This window comes from Marmota monax, unplaced genomic scaffold (assembly GCF_021218885.2).
Source record: "Marmota monax isolate L192 unplaced genomic scaffold, Marmota_monax_Labrador192_F-V1.1 WCK01_AAM20220418_F8-fsc00013, whole genome shotgun sequence".
NCBI classification, from domain to species: Eukaryota; Metazoa; Chordata; class Mammalia; order Rodentia; family Sciuridae; genus Marmota; species Marmota monax.
The window spans coordinates 9,167,567-9,181,996 of NW_026692202.1; the positions used below are offsets into that span (position 1 = coordinate 9,167,567).

At 35.9% G+C, this 14,430-nt stretch overlaps 1 protein-coding gene across 3 annotated transcripts in view; it reads left to right on the plus strand.

Annotated features, from left to right (window-relative positions):
• Positions 1–8,074, plus strand: part of Ascc3 (activating signal cointegrator 1 complex subunit 3) — a 382,235-nt gene extending 374,161 nt beyond the window's left edge. For all 3 annotated transcript variants that reach the window (XM_046430755.2, XM_046430758.2, XM_058575411.1), the window contains exon 42: positions 6–8,074. In XM_046430755.2, coding sequence (XP_046286711.1) covers positions 6–153 — 148 coding nt within the window. In that variant the 3' untranslated portion in view covers positions 154–8,074. The remainder of the gene's footprint in view (positions 1–5) is intronic.
• The last annotated feature ends 6,356 nt before the right edge of the window (positions 8,075–14,430 follow it).

Here is a 14,430-nt window from a genome sequence, read left to right on the forward strand (position 1 = left end):
TCTAGGTATATCTTCACACTCTATCTCATGAGTGACTGCTACCTTGGTCTGGACCAGCAGTATGACATTTACCTCAACGTCACACGAGCAAGCATTTCCATGCAGGTCAACACAGAGGTCTCTGATGCCTTCACTGACCTGGCAATAAAATAACCTGACCCAAACAATGCATTTGAAAGAATTTGTTAAGGTATCTGGCTGTTCAGTCATCTGGACAAAGTTGAATTACTTGATGTTTGCCTTGACAGAATCAACTCCTAACCTCAAGACATCCAGGAAATTAACAGTGGCTGCAGTATTGACTCCAGCGACACCAAGTTAGCCACAGTGGCCTTTTAACAAATGTTGCCTTTTATAATATTGTCTTCTTTCTTTACATGTAAAATGAATGAGCATGTAGAATAATCTTATAATTTGTGTATATGTGAGGTTATGTGAGTTATCAATCAAATTTTACATCTCATAATGTACTGTTTACATGAATACTGGTTTTTCCTTTTTTTAAGACAAACTACATTGAGGTGTGACCATGTTAGGATTTTAACTCTGCATCATAAAATGTATAAATCTATGAGGTGATATACAGTGTGTCTTGTGAGCAAAATTTATACTTTGATCTGATCACAATGAAATGATTTCAAGAATTTCTTATAAATATTAATAATATATGATGTAAAATTATATTACAGAGTCCAATGACAATTAAAAAAAGAGAAAAGAATATACTGATCTTAGAAAAGGTAGCTATAATACTGGTGGAAATAAAATATATGGAGTGCCACTTTAAGACAAGCTGACTCAAGTTTTTCTCCTGCTTCTCTCGCTGACTCAAGTTTTTCTCCTGCTTCTCTCCCTTTATATCCCTTTTTCCTCTTCTGCCCTCTTTTTCTTTCTCTTCTACTTCAACACTATTTCTCTTTTTGACATATTTATTTATGCATGGAGAAAAATACAGTCTAACTCATGAAGTAACATGTAGAGACAATTTTTGGTCTTTATCATCCACTTCCACAGATAGGTTTCCAAGTATAATAATGGAAATATCTCTATGTCCATAAAGTTCCTTTTTGGAAAAATGTTGTTTGAAACTAAAATGTTGTTAAAGTTCAACATCCATATAGTATACATTATAGTGGAATGCAATTCTGTCTTTGCAAATGATTCCTGAATGAATGATTTTTAAATATTTTTTTAATATAACTGTCACAAGTAGTAAAATATAAGTTTTTCTGAATTTGAAATTTATGGTTTATGTATATCTCCTCTTTCATGCTAAAATAAAAAGAAAAGGAGGACGAAGAAATAAAAGTAGCATGAAGGGAACCAGGCAGTCACTTTCCAAAAATAAAATCTAAATAACTGAGATGAACGTGCCAAGTAATGAGGGGATGAGGTGCCCCAGAAGCTTTAGATAGAGTTCTCTGTGTTTTTCTTTTGGAAGTTTATTTCCTAATTGAGATTTGTGCCTTCTCTATTGTTTTAGTGGAATTTAAAGAAAATGAAGTTTACATGTAGACAACAGTTACCAACCAGTCCATACAGAAACCTGACTGGATACAGCCTCACCTGAAACTTCCTGTTTTTAGCATCATCTCTCTGTTAGGAAGCATGCAGGTTTTGGGAAGTAGGAAATCTGCTTCACTTATCATGACACAGGATGTAGGAGAAATTATATCCATCAGAGAGGAAAATAGTAATATGACAAATCTTTAAGTGTCAAAATAAGGCACAGAGGGTACTAGTAAAGCAGGGTGCACTTTGATACAAAAGTCAATCTTATTCTGATGGGTCTATGATGGTATCCACACTGATTACTTACCCAAAATTTTAGTGTTATGTGTGTCATAAATAGGATGTATAATAATCAGATTAGTCCTATTTTCAGATTTATAAATCATAAATTTCTCATAACTTTTCATGACCAAGAAATTCATCAGTATTTAAAATTATTCAAATACTGACTGCTCAGAGAATGATTTGTCCTAAAATTTGTGAGGATTATTTTGTTTTCTTAGGGAGAAATGACAAAAAGATTTCAGGTAATTGCCATAAAATGATTTTCTTAATTAGACTACCCACAGCCCACTTCCCCTCAGATACTGCATCATCTCTGAGCTGGCTATTACATTGTACAACCCTAAAATTCTATGGTGGGTCATTTTCATATTCCTTTGGATTTTATCAATTCAAAATAGTCGAAGTGCTGATCATATTTGTTCTAGGCACCATGTTGGGGACTCTAATGAATTAAAGACATACCCACCCTTCAGACGAGATAGTCTAGTGATGAAAACAAGATGTACATAATTGTGATAAAGTAATCAAAATAGTAATAGGAAGAAAATACTCTGGGGGATTAGAGAAATATTACATAAAAATATTAAGGGATATTTAGACTGGGTTTGTTGTATTTTTATGTTTTACTTTATGCTATTTTTACTGACATTATAATTGTACATCTTTATGGGTGTTTGGAACATTGATACATTGTGTATTGAATAACTCAGGATATGTAGTTATATTTATCCTGTCTGGCTGTGACTTTGTACACATTAACCAATCTCTCCTCCTCAACATCTCCCCTACTCTCCCAACCTCTGATAAACACTATTTTGCCCTCTAGTTTTATAAGCTCCGCTTTTTAAGATTCCACAAGTGAGTGAAATCATGCAGTATTTGTCTTTTTATGCCTGGCTTATTTCACTTAACGTGATCTCCAACATATCTGTGTTGCCACAAATAACAGAATTCCCTTCTTTTATGGCTGAATAATATTTCATTTGTGAGTTTGACATTTTATTTATCAATTCATCCATTGATGGACACAGTTTCAAAATTCCATATTTGAGTATTGTAAATAGTGCTTTAGTAAACATGAAAGTGTAGGTATCTCTTTGATATGCTAATTTCATTTCCTTTGGATGTATATATAGCTAATAGTAATGGGGTTACTATTACATATATTGGTTCAGCTTTTAGTTTTTTGAGGAAACTCCATGCCATTTTTCATAGTGGCTATACTAATTTACATTCTCACCAATAGTGTATAATAGTTTTCTATTCTCCACAATCTCATCAGCATTTGCCTTTTTGTTTTGTTTTTTATTATTATTATAGCGATTCTAACTGGGTTTTTAGATATCTCGTGGTTTTGGTTTGAATATCCCTGACAACCAGTAATATTGAGCAGTTTTTTATGTAATTGTTAGCCATTTGTATATCTTCTTTTGAGATGTCTGCTCAGATCATTTGTCAATCTCATTCACTGTAGCTACAAATAAAATAAAAATACCTAGGGATAAATTTAACCACAGAAGCAAGAGATCTCTACATTGAAAACCATAAAACATTAGTGAAAGAAACTGAAGAGCATAGCAAATAAATGAAGACATTCCATCTTCATGGACTGGAAAAATTAATAGTCCATACTATCCAAAATGATCTATCCATTGAATGCAACTAAAATGCTAAAGTCATACTTAATTGAAGTAGAAAAAAATCCTAAAATTCATAGTCCTATTCATATGGAATCACAAAAGACCTCATATAGCCAATCTTGAGCAAAAAGAACAAAGCTGGAGGCATCACACAACCCAACTTCAAAATATATTATAAAACTATAGTGACCCAAACTATCTGTGGTGCTAGCACAAATATAGACAAAGACTAATAAAATAGGATTTTCAAATCCAGAAATAAATTCATGCACTTAAAATCAAATTGTTGGCAAAGACACCAAGATCATGCTTTGGGGCAATTACCCTCTTCAGTAAATGCTGTCAAGAAATCTAGATGTCCACACATAGATGTATGAGATTAGATTCCTTTCTCACACCACATTCAAAAATTAACTTTAAATGGATTGAAGACTTACATATGTAAGATCTGATACTATAAAACTATTAGGAAAAAATAGGAGGAACATTACATGACATTGGTCTGGGCAATGATTTTTTTTAAATATTGTTTAGTTTTCAATGGATCTTTATTTTATTTATTTAAATGTGGTGCTGAGAATCTAACCCAGTGCCTCACACATGCTAGGCAAGGACTCTACCACTGAGCCACAATCCCAGCCCCTGGGTAATGATTTTTAAAAAGAAAATAAAGCACAGGCAGCAAAAGTAAAGAAAGGAGAGAGGAAAAAAAAAATGGGATTGCATCAAACTAAAAAGACCATTTTCAGCAAAAGAAATAAGAGAAAACCCACAGAATGGGAGAAAATATTTGCAAATTCTTCACCCAACAAGATCTTAATACCAGAATATATAAGGAACTAAAAAAGAGAGAGAGAGAGAACTAAATTGAAAAGAACACAAATAAATGGAAATACATTCCATCTTCATGGATTGGAAAAATTAATATTGTTAAAATGTCCATATGACCCAAAGTGATCTTACACATTTAATCATTAATGCTGATGATTAGAATTGGGAGGGCAGGATGAAAGAGGATTCCAGTTAAAACAGTATTAGCAAGACTCTGAAATAGCCCAGCCTAGAGTGTCTAGCTGGTCTGCATTTTCTTTTTCTTTCTTTTTTTTTTTCCACTGAAGCAAAAGTAGAAAATTTATGGAAAATCAAACATAAAAATAACCTCAAACAAGTAACAAAGCAAAGACTAAAAGGAAAAATACCTAAATTAAGACAAAGCTCCAAACTATTTCAAAATGATGAAATTATATTGGATATGGTATCTAAAAGATGCAGGTGGGGGATGGGGATCTGATGTGGGTGTGGCTGTCAGCAGAGGACTATGAGAAAATCTTTGCGGGAAAGCAAAGGTCCTTCATTCCTGGAGATGCAGGCAGCCTCTGCACTGGGCTGCAGACGAAGATCCCCATAAATTAGGAAAGACTGATAAAATTGGCTATGGGCCGGGTCAGCATCAAGGGAAGGAAGTCACCCAGGAACACCCATTCCACTCCTAGACTGGAGACTCAAGACACTTCCAGGTGACAAACGACAGGTGGGGACAACAATTAGATGGAATAGTAGCCGGAGTGAGGACCTGTGGAATGTGGCAGGTGCAGAACTCCCATCCACTCAGAAATCTGGACCTGATTTGTCTGGGGCTTCAAGGTCACCTTCCTCAGGCTCTGCAGTGAGAGTCTCTTCAAGGCGGCTTCTAGTTCCTCATCCTCTCCCCTGAGGGGCCAGGCACTCTCCTGGGCACCTCCCCGGAGGTTCCCCTGGTTCTTCTTGGGCTGGGGTAGTGGACATCTTTGCAGGATGGGCATGTACAACAGAAGCTAGAACAGGATGGGCCTGCCCAGGTTGAGTGTGCCCAGGATGAGCGCGAGGGCCTCCCGAGGCGTCCTGCGAATGGGTGATAGCCTCATTCAGAGTTCGGGTATATCTTCTGTTGCACCGTAAACCAATTCTGCACCTGTTGCTCCTCTAGGCCGAGGCTGGAAGCCAGGACCACCATGGTACCGTGGGATGGGAAGGGGTCCTTCAGGAAGTGTGCCTCTAGCTCCTGCATCTGCTGCTTGCTGAGGATCAAAATAGACCAATCCGAGGTCTATGGGCCCAACATATTGCGAAGGCTTTCGATCTCATCCATGGCAGCGGAGGCTCCGTTCAGAGGAAAGGGAGGTCTGCATTTTGAAAGAGTCCAGCAAACAAAAACCGAAGTCTGTGAAGTAACCTTGAGTTAGTAAAAACTGCAAATCTTATGCACATGTATTGGAATTCTTGGAAAATTCACCAGTGGTCACTGCTTGACACTGGAGAAACTTTCTTCAGAAAATTAATCTGATGTACATGTAGGATGGTATGACTAAGAAAGTCAAGAAAAAAACACTCAGAAAATAATTTAATACAGAGTATTACTTAGTAAGGAGTCCTGAGGGGCCAGAGAAGGTTGTGAAAATAACATTTTGAGAGTAGAACAGAGAACCAGTAGAAAGAGGAGACACCCAAGAGCCTAACAGGACAAGCATCCATGTCTGTTGTGGGTAATGGGTACTAAGTAGGCAAGAGGTCAAGGAAGCATGAACTAAGTCAAGGGTCTTTGAGTGTAGTTGTCATTAATGATGGTTAAGTATTTCAACAAAACAGGAAGGCAGAAAGCTTTGAGAGTAGGAGGTAAGGATCTGAGTGGGCAACTAGAAAGGATAGGTAATGAATAAGTAAATTATCTAACTTCACTCCTCAAAGATCCCATGCTATCACCTGTATTGAGGTAAGAGCCCATGCTATCCCCTGTATTTAGGTGGGTGATGATAGGGCAGACACTAATTGGTAAGAATCAGCCTGTTTCCTTCCAATATTTCCCCTTGCAACATCCATTAATGTAAATTAATGTATTTGTGTACATATATCCCCATTATATATGTGTAATTTATTCCTATTACATTTTCTATTATATATAGGACCAACTAGAATTCAAGATCTGAAACCACCTTCATACTCCATAACTCTTGATATAAGAACACAAAAGCTTTATCAGCATCTAAAGGGGAACATACCTATTTTCTTACACGGATAAAGAACCCTCCTTTTCCTGTTCTTTCAAATTCCACAGATGGCTTTGGTGGGAAGAGGATACAGTGACATGAGATATTTGGTCATCAAAAACATGTTTCCTCTTCTGTTTACACACACAAGTAATACAACAAAGTCAAAACACAAAATCAGCCCTCCCCCTCAAATTTCAACATGCCCTTGTAGTGAATCACCTAATCAGCGTCCTTGGAAAATTGCAGTCGTTTCCCAAGCATATCTTCCACATCTGTCAGCAAACCCTTTCAGCTATACCTTTGAATTTGTCCAGACACCTCCACCACTACCACTCCTTGCACGCTACCTCCTGATGGGCTTCCCACCCATCTTGCCCCTTCACAAATCTTTTCTCTACACAGTTAGCCTTTTGAAACCTAAGTCTTAACATGAGTCTGCTTTGCTCAAGAGATTCCAGTGCCTTTCTCATAATAAAAGCCCAAATCCTTACAATGCCTTCCAAGGCCCTGCATGGTCTGCTGTCTCCTCCCTTCACCTCCTTCTGACTTATCTCATTACTCTCCCTCCTGCTCAGTTCACATCAACCCAGTGGTCACATTGCTGCTTGTTGAAAAGCCTCTGCCCTTTCAGCTCCCTCAGTTGGAAAGCTTTTCCCTGCATTGTTAGGCATGTCTAACCATCTTAGTTTAAATGCCCAGCCCGTCAGTCCTATCCATTCTCCTGTCCTGTTTGGTTTTTCTCCATCATTTCTATCACCACTATAAAAATATTCATTGGCTTATTACTTAAGCAGGAGTCTCTCCTGACTAAGATTCAGGAAGGCAGAAATTTTTGTCACTTTTGTCTTTTACTGTATAACCAGGACTTACAACATGTCCTGGCTCGTGGTAGTGTTATGGACCACGCTATACGGGCAAAGACCAAAGAGACTCCATCTTACCCTGAGACTCCCTGTCACGTAAAAACTGCTTCTCCCATGGGAAAGCCCCACTTCTGTACCCATCAATAGTTGCTTAGGAAAGCATATTTGGCAACACAAAATGGCAATTCTTATACAATGTAAAATTGTTCTCTCTTTGATTCTCATTTTTGTTGGACAATGTACCCTCTCCAAGACTGATTGTCTAAATGTGAGTAACCATTCAACTTGTACTCAACTAGGGACATTTTGACTCACTCCCCCTTCTGCTTATGATTTTAGATCTCATAACACTTGTTTTGAATCATAGCAACAGCTACTTATGATTACTATGGTTTTGGACTACAAAAAGTGTACCCAAATCCCAGGAGGGAGTCGAAAGGTATAGACTTACAGCCTACCCCTTGGCCCACCAGCTGGTGGATCTGAACCAATGGCTGATGAATAAGGCTTTTGTCTCCTGCTTTAAGATCGACTTGGTGATTTATTGCAATCTCACCTTAACAATAGCTCAATAAGGGCTAGGGATGTGGCTCAAGCGGTAGCGCGCTCGCCTGGCATGCGTGCGGCCCAGGTTAGAGCCTCAGCACCACATACAAATAAAGATGTTGTGTACGCTGAAAACTAAAAAATAAATATTAAAAAATTTAAAAAAAACAATAGCTCAATAAATATTTCTTAAATCACTAAATGTTCATGGGCACTCAGATGAATTATAAAATACCCACATACCTCCACCTCTTTCTAGAAATCACAGCTATTCTTAGAGGCTCAACAAAAACTAAGTACTAACCAGATCTTCTTATATATTCTGTCAAGGAAAAGTATACTTAATCGGTATTTTGATGATAACAATGATGGTGATTTAAGGCAAAGGAGAATGAAATTTTTTATACAGCAATAGATCTTGGATATTACAAGTATTTTAAAATTTCAAATGAATAAGACCATTTTAGTTTGCTTCCTAAACAGAAGCTTCATATATCTAAAGAATAAGGATTGGTAATAATTTGGGCCTTCTGCTTTTCAGAAATAATCCAAAGTGAGTAGGCAAAAAATATGTCATAAACCACCTTCTTTTTAAAAAGAAAAACTAACTTGAATTAAGGTTTTATCTTTCAAATGAGTATTACTGAATATAGAAATTGGTTTCAAAGTCATGCATTGGATAAGCTTTTTTTTCCTGCTTTCAAAACTAAAAATTTTAGGGGCTGGGGTTGTAACTCAGTGGTACAGCACTTGCTTCTCACGAAGGGGGCCCTAGGTTTGATCCTTAGCACCACATAAAAATAAACAAATAAAAATTAAGATACTATGTCCATCTACAACTAAAATAAATAAATAATTTTTAAAAATAAATAAAAATTTTAAATCTAGCCAACACAAGAAATAAAAATTTTGAGCTTAAGAAGTTTTGTTATATTATTTCTTTCCAGGTTCTCAAAAATTCTGAGAATGATAATTGATTTTTGGTTGTCCTGAAAGCCTATTATTATTATTATTATTATTTTTTTAGATTGCTACAGCCAATTCTGGAACTTCCCAAAGCCAATGACCCATTTTTCCAAATGCCCTTAAAGGTGTCAAATGTTACTCCTTTGTGGGATGAATGGAACTTCTGAAATAACCAAATAATTTCTGAGAAGGAGAAGGCTGATAACACAGAGTAATGCTGACTGCCAAAAGTGAAACTGCTTTTCTCATGACTTGTGAATTGACACGAAAAACAATCAGAAAAGAGAAGTTCTAAAAGTGTTCTTCATGACAAGGCGTCAGGATTGGCACATATTCTCCAAAAGTAGCAACCCAAAAGGACACGATTTATTTGGATATGTGAGTTCTAGGTTTATAACTGCCTTGGGTCAAATTGTATATATGGGTTAATTAAAAAAAAAACTAAACAGAGTGAACTGGCAAAAAAAAATGAGTATCTAATAGTTTTATTATTACAGGTCTTACATTTAAGCCTTTAAGCAATTTTGAGTTGATTTTTGTATTTGGTGAGCAACGAGGTCTAGCTTCATTCTTCTGCAGTTTTCCCAGCACCATTTATTCAGGAGACAGTCCGGTTAAAATGGTGGAATAAGTTCTGGTGTTCTATTGCACAGTAGTGATATGGCTAGCAATATTAATCAAACATTTCAAAACAGCAATGTTCATTGACTATTTCAAAATAGCTAGAAGGAAAGTTTTTAATATTCTCACCACGAACAAACATATGAAGTGATGGATATGCTAAGTACGCTGAGGCAATTTGTGGCACAATTGACACATGCATCAAGACCCTCATTGTACTCTATCAATATGTACAATTATTTTATGTCCATGAAAAACAAGATACACTTTTAAATAAATAAAATAAAATTATAGAAGAGAAAGTTTGGATTAAAATGAGAAAAAAAATCAAACTTCACACTATGGTTAAAAAATAATGAATAGGCAAACTACCAATGGAAATATTCATTATCTTCCTCAACATAACTGTTTCTCTCTACCAAATTCCAGGACACATTGGAAACCAGTCATTGAATATTTCTTTAAATATCTGAAATCAATATTGCATGAAAGTGTTTAAAATTCTAACAAGGAATGCTGATAACTTCAATTTTATCTTCAAATAAATTATTCTAATTACAATACAAAAATGGCCTGATTATGGGCTATTTACCAAGAGTGTGCATCTTTATCTATGTTACTTGAGCTCATTAGTATTATCAGAAATATGCTTTACTGTCTTTTACAACATGATTTCACCAGGGATCTAGAAGGAATAGGAACAGCTTATAAAGAAAAGCTGTATTTGCTATGCCAAAAGAAGCAGTTCTTGTTTGTGTGATTGATTGGTTGTTTTTTGTTTGTTTTTTAATGAGCTTCTGTGATGCTACTTCATCCCATGTTGTATTTGGTGATCCAACCACATTTTGAAAGATTTAGGGTAATACATCCTATTGACTCCCCTCTGTTCCCATTTCCTCACCCATAAAAACAGAGGTAACTCTTGCTCAGGCTTCCTCTCACACAGCAAGTGTTGGATCAATTTCATTAAATGAATCATTTATGTGAAAATGCTTAGAAAATGATAAATAATTAAAAAATAGCAAACAAGATGTGAATGGAAGTCTAAGTTAGTAAACTATGAATAATGTCATTCTCAGGGTTGATCTTATGTGTCAGTAAGGTAGTAGACTAAGAACACACCTTACCATCTCCACTTCCACCAAAAACAATAAATTTTTGTATTTGTGTTCCATTTCTCAGGAATAGGTATTCCACTTCTGAAATGCAAATGAATTTATATTTTCAGTGTAGCTCAGTACACATATGGAAATGTGAGTTACTTCATTGGAGCTTTTCTGTGGGTGTTTCCTGAGACCATGTTTTGATGGGATAGTAAACAGCACCTAGAAAGCCCAGAGAGTAGAAGAGAGGTTTGACTGCCTCATTTCTACTCATCTGTGTTCTGGAGACAAACTTCACCACTTCACAGACTACTAAGGGCCATTTCTGACGTCCGAATCAGCAGAAACAGGGATCACTCTGGAGCAGAAGAACTTTTGAGAGCAGGAATATGGGGTACCTCACACTCTCACTGAGTGTATGGATTATGAGGTTTGTTACACCCAGAGTGAAAAAAAATGGTTAAGCAAGTTCTGTAATGTCCTTAAAAGCATTTATGTACTTTGCTTAATATTGCAAGCAATACCCACTCTGCCCAATCTTCCTGGGAGTCGTGTTCCTCCCATGCTTATATAAGCATGAAAATCAATTTAACTATATTCACTAAAAATCTAAACCCTTTCCTTCTAAAAGCAAATGTTTGATCTTTTTCTTTCAGAAGCAACTATTTTTACACTCTTTTATCCAACTTCTGAAACTTAATTCTGACAAAAAAAAAATAGGGAGGAACAAATTAGGCCTCTGGCTTCTAATATAGTGCTCTGTTAGCAGAGGCAATGAGAATAATATAGACATCTTTGTAAAACCTCAATCTTATTTTCTGATCCTTTAGAAAATGCATTCCTCTAAAAACACATTACCCTACAAGTGGCCTTTGGAGAAACTGAAACATTGAAGAAATCCTTGGATTGCTGGAAGGAACATTCTCCATGGACAATTCTAATCAATTACAGAAACATAACTGTACCCAGATCATGTAATACACCACAGTGATGATCCTGGCTTCTGTCCATCTTATAAAATGCTGCAACTCATAAACATCAAACCTGCTGCTGTTTGCAACAATCCTGCCCAGAAAAAAAATTACTCTCAATTGATTGTTACTTTTTCATGCTGCAAACGATTGTACATCTGCATCTTCTATTTCAGTTTTGTCCTCTTGTTATCTTTGTCCACTGTGTTAATTATTTTTGGATGCTTCATCCCATCCCCAAACAATATATTTGAAACACTCATGGGAATGCATTGCATAAATATTGAATGTGTTAAAGACAGAGTCTGAGGTAATTCAGAATGAATTTAAGTAAGTTGGTTGGAATCAGTTTTTACTTAGGAAATCTTCTAGGGACAATCCTGGCATATTTAAAATAACTGTTCACAGAGATGCAATCTGCATGTGCATTCCAGCAAATCCATGAATCAGCAATCAGAAAGGAAAAACACCAATTAAAATGCAGGAAAACTGCTAAAAAGGAATTTAGAAAAACATTACCAGTTACAATAATAAAAAACCTAGGAAAATGCTTCATAACAAAAATGTTTTAATAAGATCAGATGAAGATAATGTGACAACAATGAGATGTTAAATGAAAAAGGGAAATGTAGAGTATACACAAGCTGCAATTACATACATGTTTTATGGATTCAGTGGACAAATAGGAGATCTGTTCCACCTGACAAACAGAAGTGGCAACAGTAATTAGAAGTCAAATGCCTTGCATTGGATTTGGAATAATGTCTTGGGTCTGACACCAAGGACACAGGCAATGAAGAAAGGAAAGCAACCCACAGAATAGAAGAAAATATTTACAAATCATATCTAGGATACATAAAGAACTCCTAAAACTCAACAATAACAAAAACAAACAACTTGATTTTAAAATGAACAAAAAGACTTGCATAGACATTTTTCTAAAGAAAATAATCAATAAACACATGAAAAAATACTATAACGAAGTTTTATAGAAATGCAAATCAAAGCCACAATGAGATCCACTTCATACTCATTAGGATGGCTCCAATTTAAAAAAAAATCAGGAAATAAGTGTTGGTGAAGATACAGAAAATGAGAGCTCTTAGGTATTGTTGATGGGATCATACATTGGTGCAGCCACTGTGGAAAACAGGATGGCAGTTTCTCAAAAAAATAAAAATAAAATTACCATATGATCTAGCAATTCTACTCGTGGGTATATAACCCGCCCCCCAATTGAAGGAAGGGTATTGAAGAGATATTTGTATACCTGTGTTCATAGCACCACTGTTCACAATAGCTAAACCTAAGAAGCAGTTTAAATGTCAAAGGATGAATGAAAAAGCAAAATGTGACATAGAAACATCTAATGAAATATTATTCTGGGCTGGGGATGTGGCTCAAGCAGTAGTGTGCTTGCCTGGCATGCACAGGGCACTGGGTTCAATCCTCAGCACCACATAAAAATGAAATAAAGTTGTTGTGTCCACCGAAAACTAAAAAAACAAACAAAAAAATTCTCTCTCTCTCTCTCTCTCTCTCTCTCTCTCTCTCTCTCTTAAAAAAAGAAAAAGAACTATTATTCTGACAGATTCTACAATATAGATGAACCTTGAGGATATATATAATGAAAAAAGCCAGCCCCTCCAAAAAATAAAATACCTATGATTCCACTGATAAGAGGTACCTAAAATAGTCAAATGTATTGAGGCAGAAAGTACAAAGGTGGTGCCAGGGGCTGCAGGGAGAATCAGGAGTTACTGTTTAATAAGTTCAAAGTTTCAGTTTTGTAAGATGAAAACTTCTGGAGTTGAAAGGAGGTGATAGTTGCATAGGAATGCAAATGTACCTCATACCATCTATCTAAAATGTTTAAGATGGAAAATGTTATGTTGCGTATTTTTACCCCAATACAAAAAAAAGTGTTTTTAAAAATGATTCAAGTATCTTTAATGAAAAATGATGAATTACAATAAAACAACAATATCATCTAAATGTTCATTTAAAAGTTCATTACAGGGGCTGTGGATGTGGCTCAAGCAGTAGCGCGCTCGCCTGGCATGCGTGCGACCCGGATTCGATCCTCAGCACCACATACAAAGATGTTGTGCCCACCGAAAACTAAAAAATAAATGTTAAAAAATTCTCTCTCTCTCTCTCTCTCTGTCTCTCTCTCTCTCTCTCTCTGTCTCTCACTCTCTTAAAAAAAAAAAAGTTCATTACAAAACACTATGCGGCCAGAATTATATAAGCAAAAGCGAATATTATAAACAGAAAAGTTTCCAGACCATTTCACCAGTTCATTTCATTGAAAATGTACTTCAGTAACCCTATTAAATATTGGAGATGAAAGTTGTTGTTTCTACAAATCTTTAAAAATAAAGTGCAGCAACTAATTTCCATTCATGAAAACTTAACTATGCTTTCTCCTACCAGGATCCATATCCCTAAATTAGGGGAGAGTCGGGTTAGAGTGTGAGGATGAGTCAGCTTCTCTATCACTCAATCTAAGACTGTCTATTACACACTAAAATGTTACTTGTTGGCTGAATAGTGGTCCTTTAGTAACACTAGTGGTCCTTTAGTAACACCAGAACCTCCAATAAAGTGAAACCCAAGCAAAACAGATAACCAGAGAGTCAGAGATTCCCTCTCCTTTATCTCTCACATCTCTGCCAAATATCTGAAGCCCATCCCAGTGAGCTCACAGAAAATAGATGAAGGGGTTTTAATTATTTGTATTTTGCTCATTCCTTAGTATTGTGAAATATTGCAGACCTATCAAAAATACAGAAATGTTAATGTACATTTATTCACTGTCTCCCAAATTTATTGAATTATAATATTTTTCATATTCACTCTTTTAAAGAGAAATAAAACATTACAGGTACTCTTCA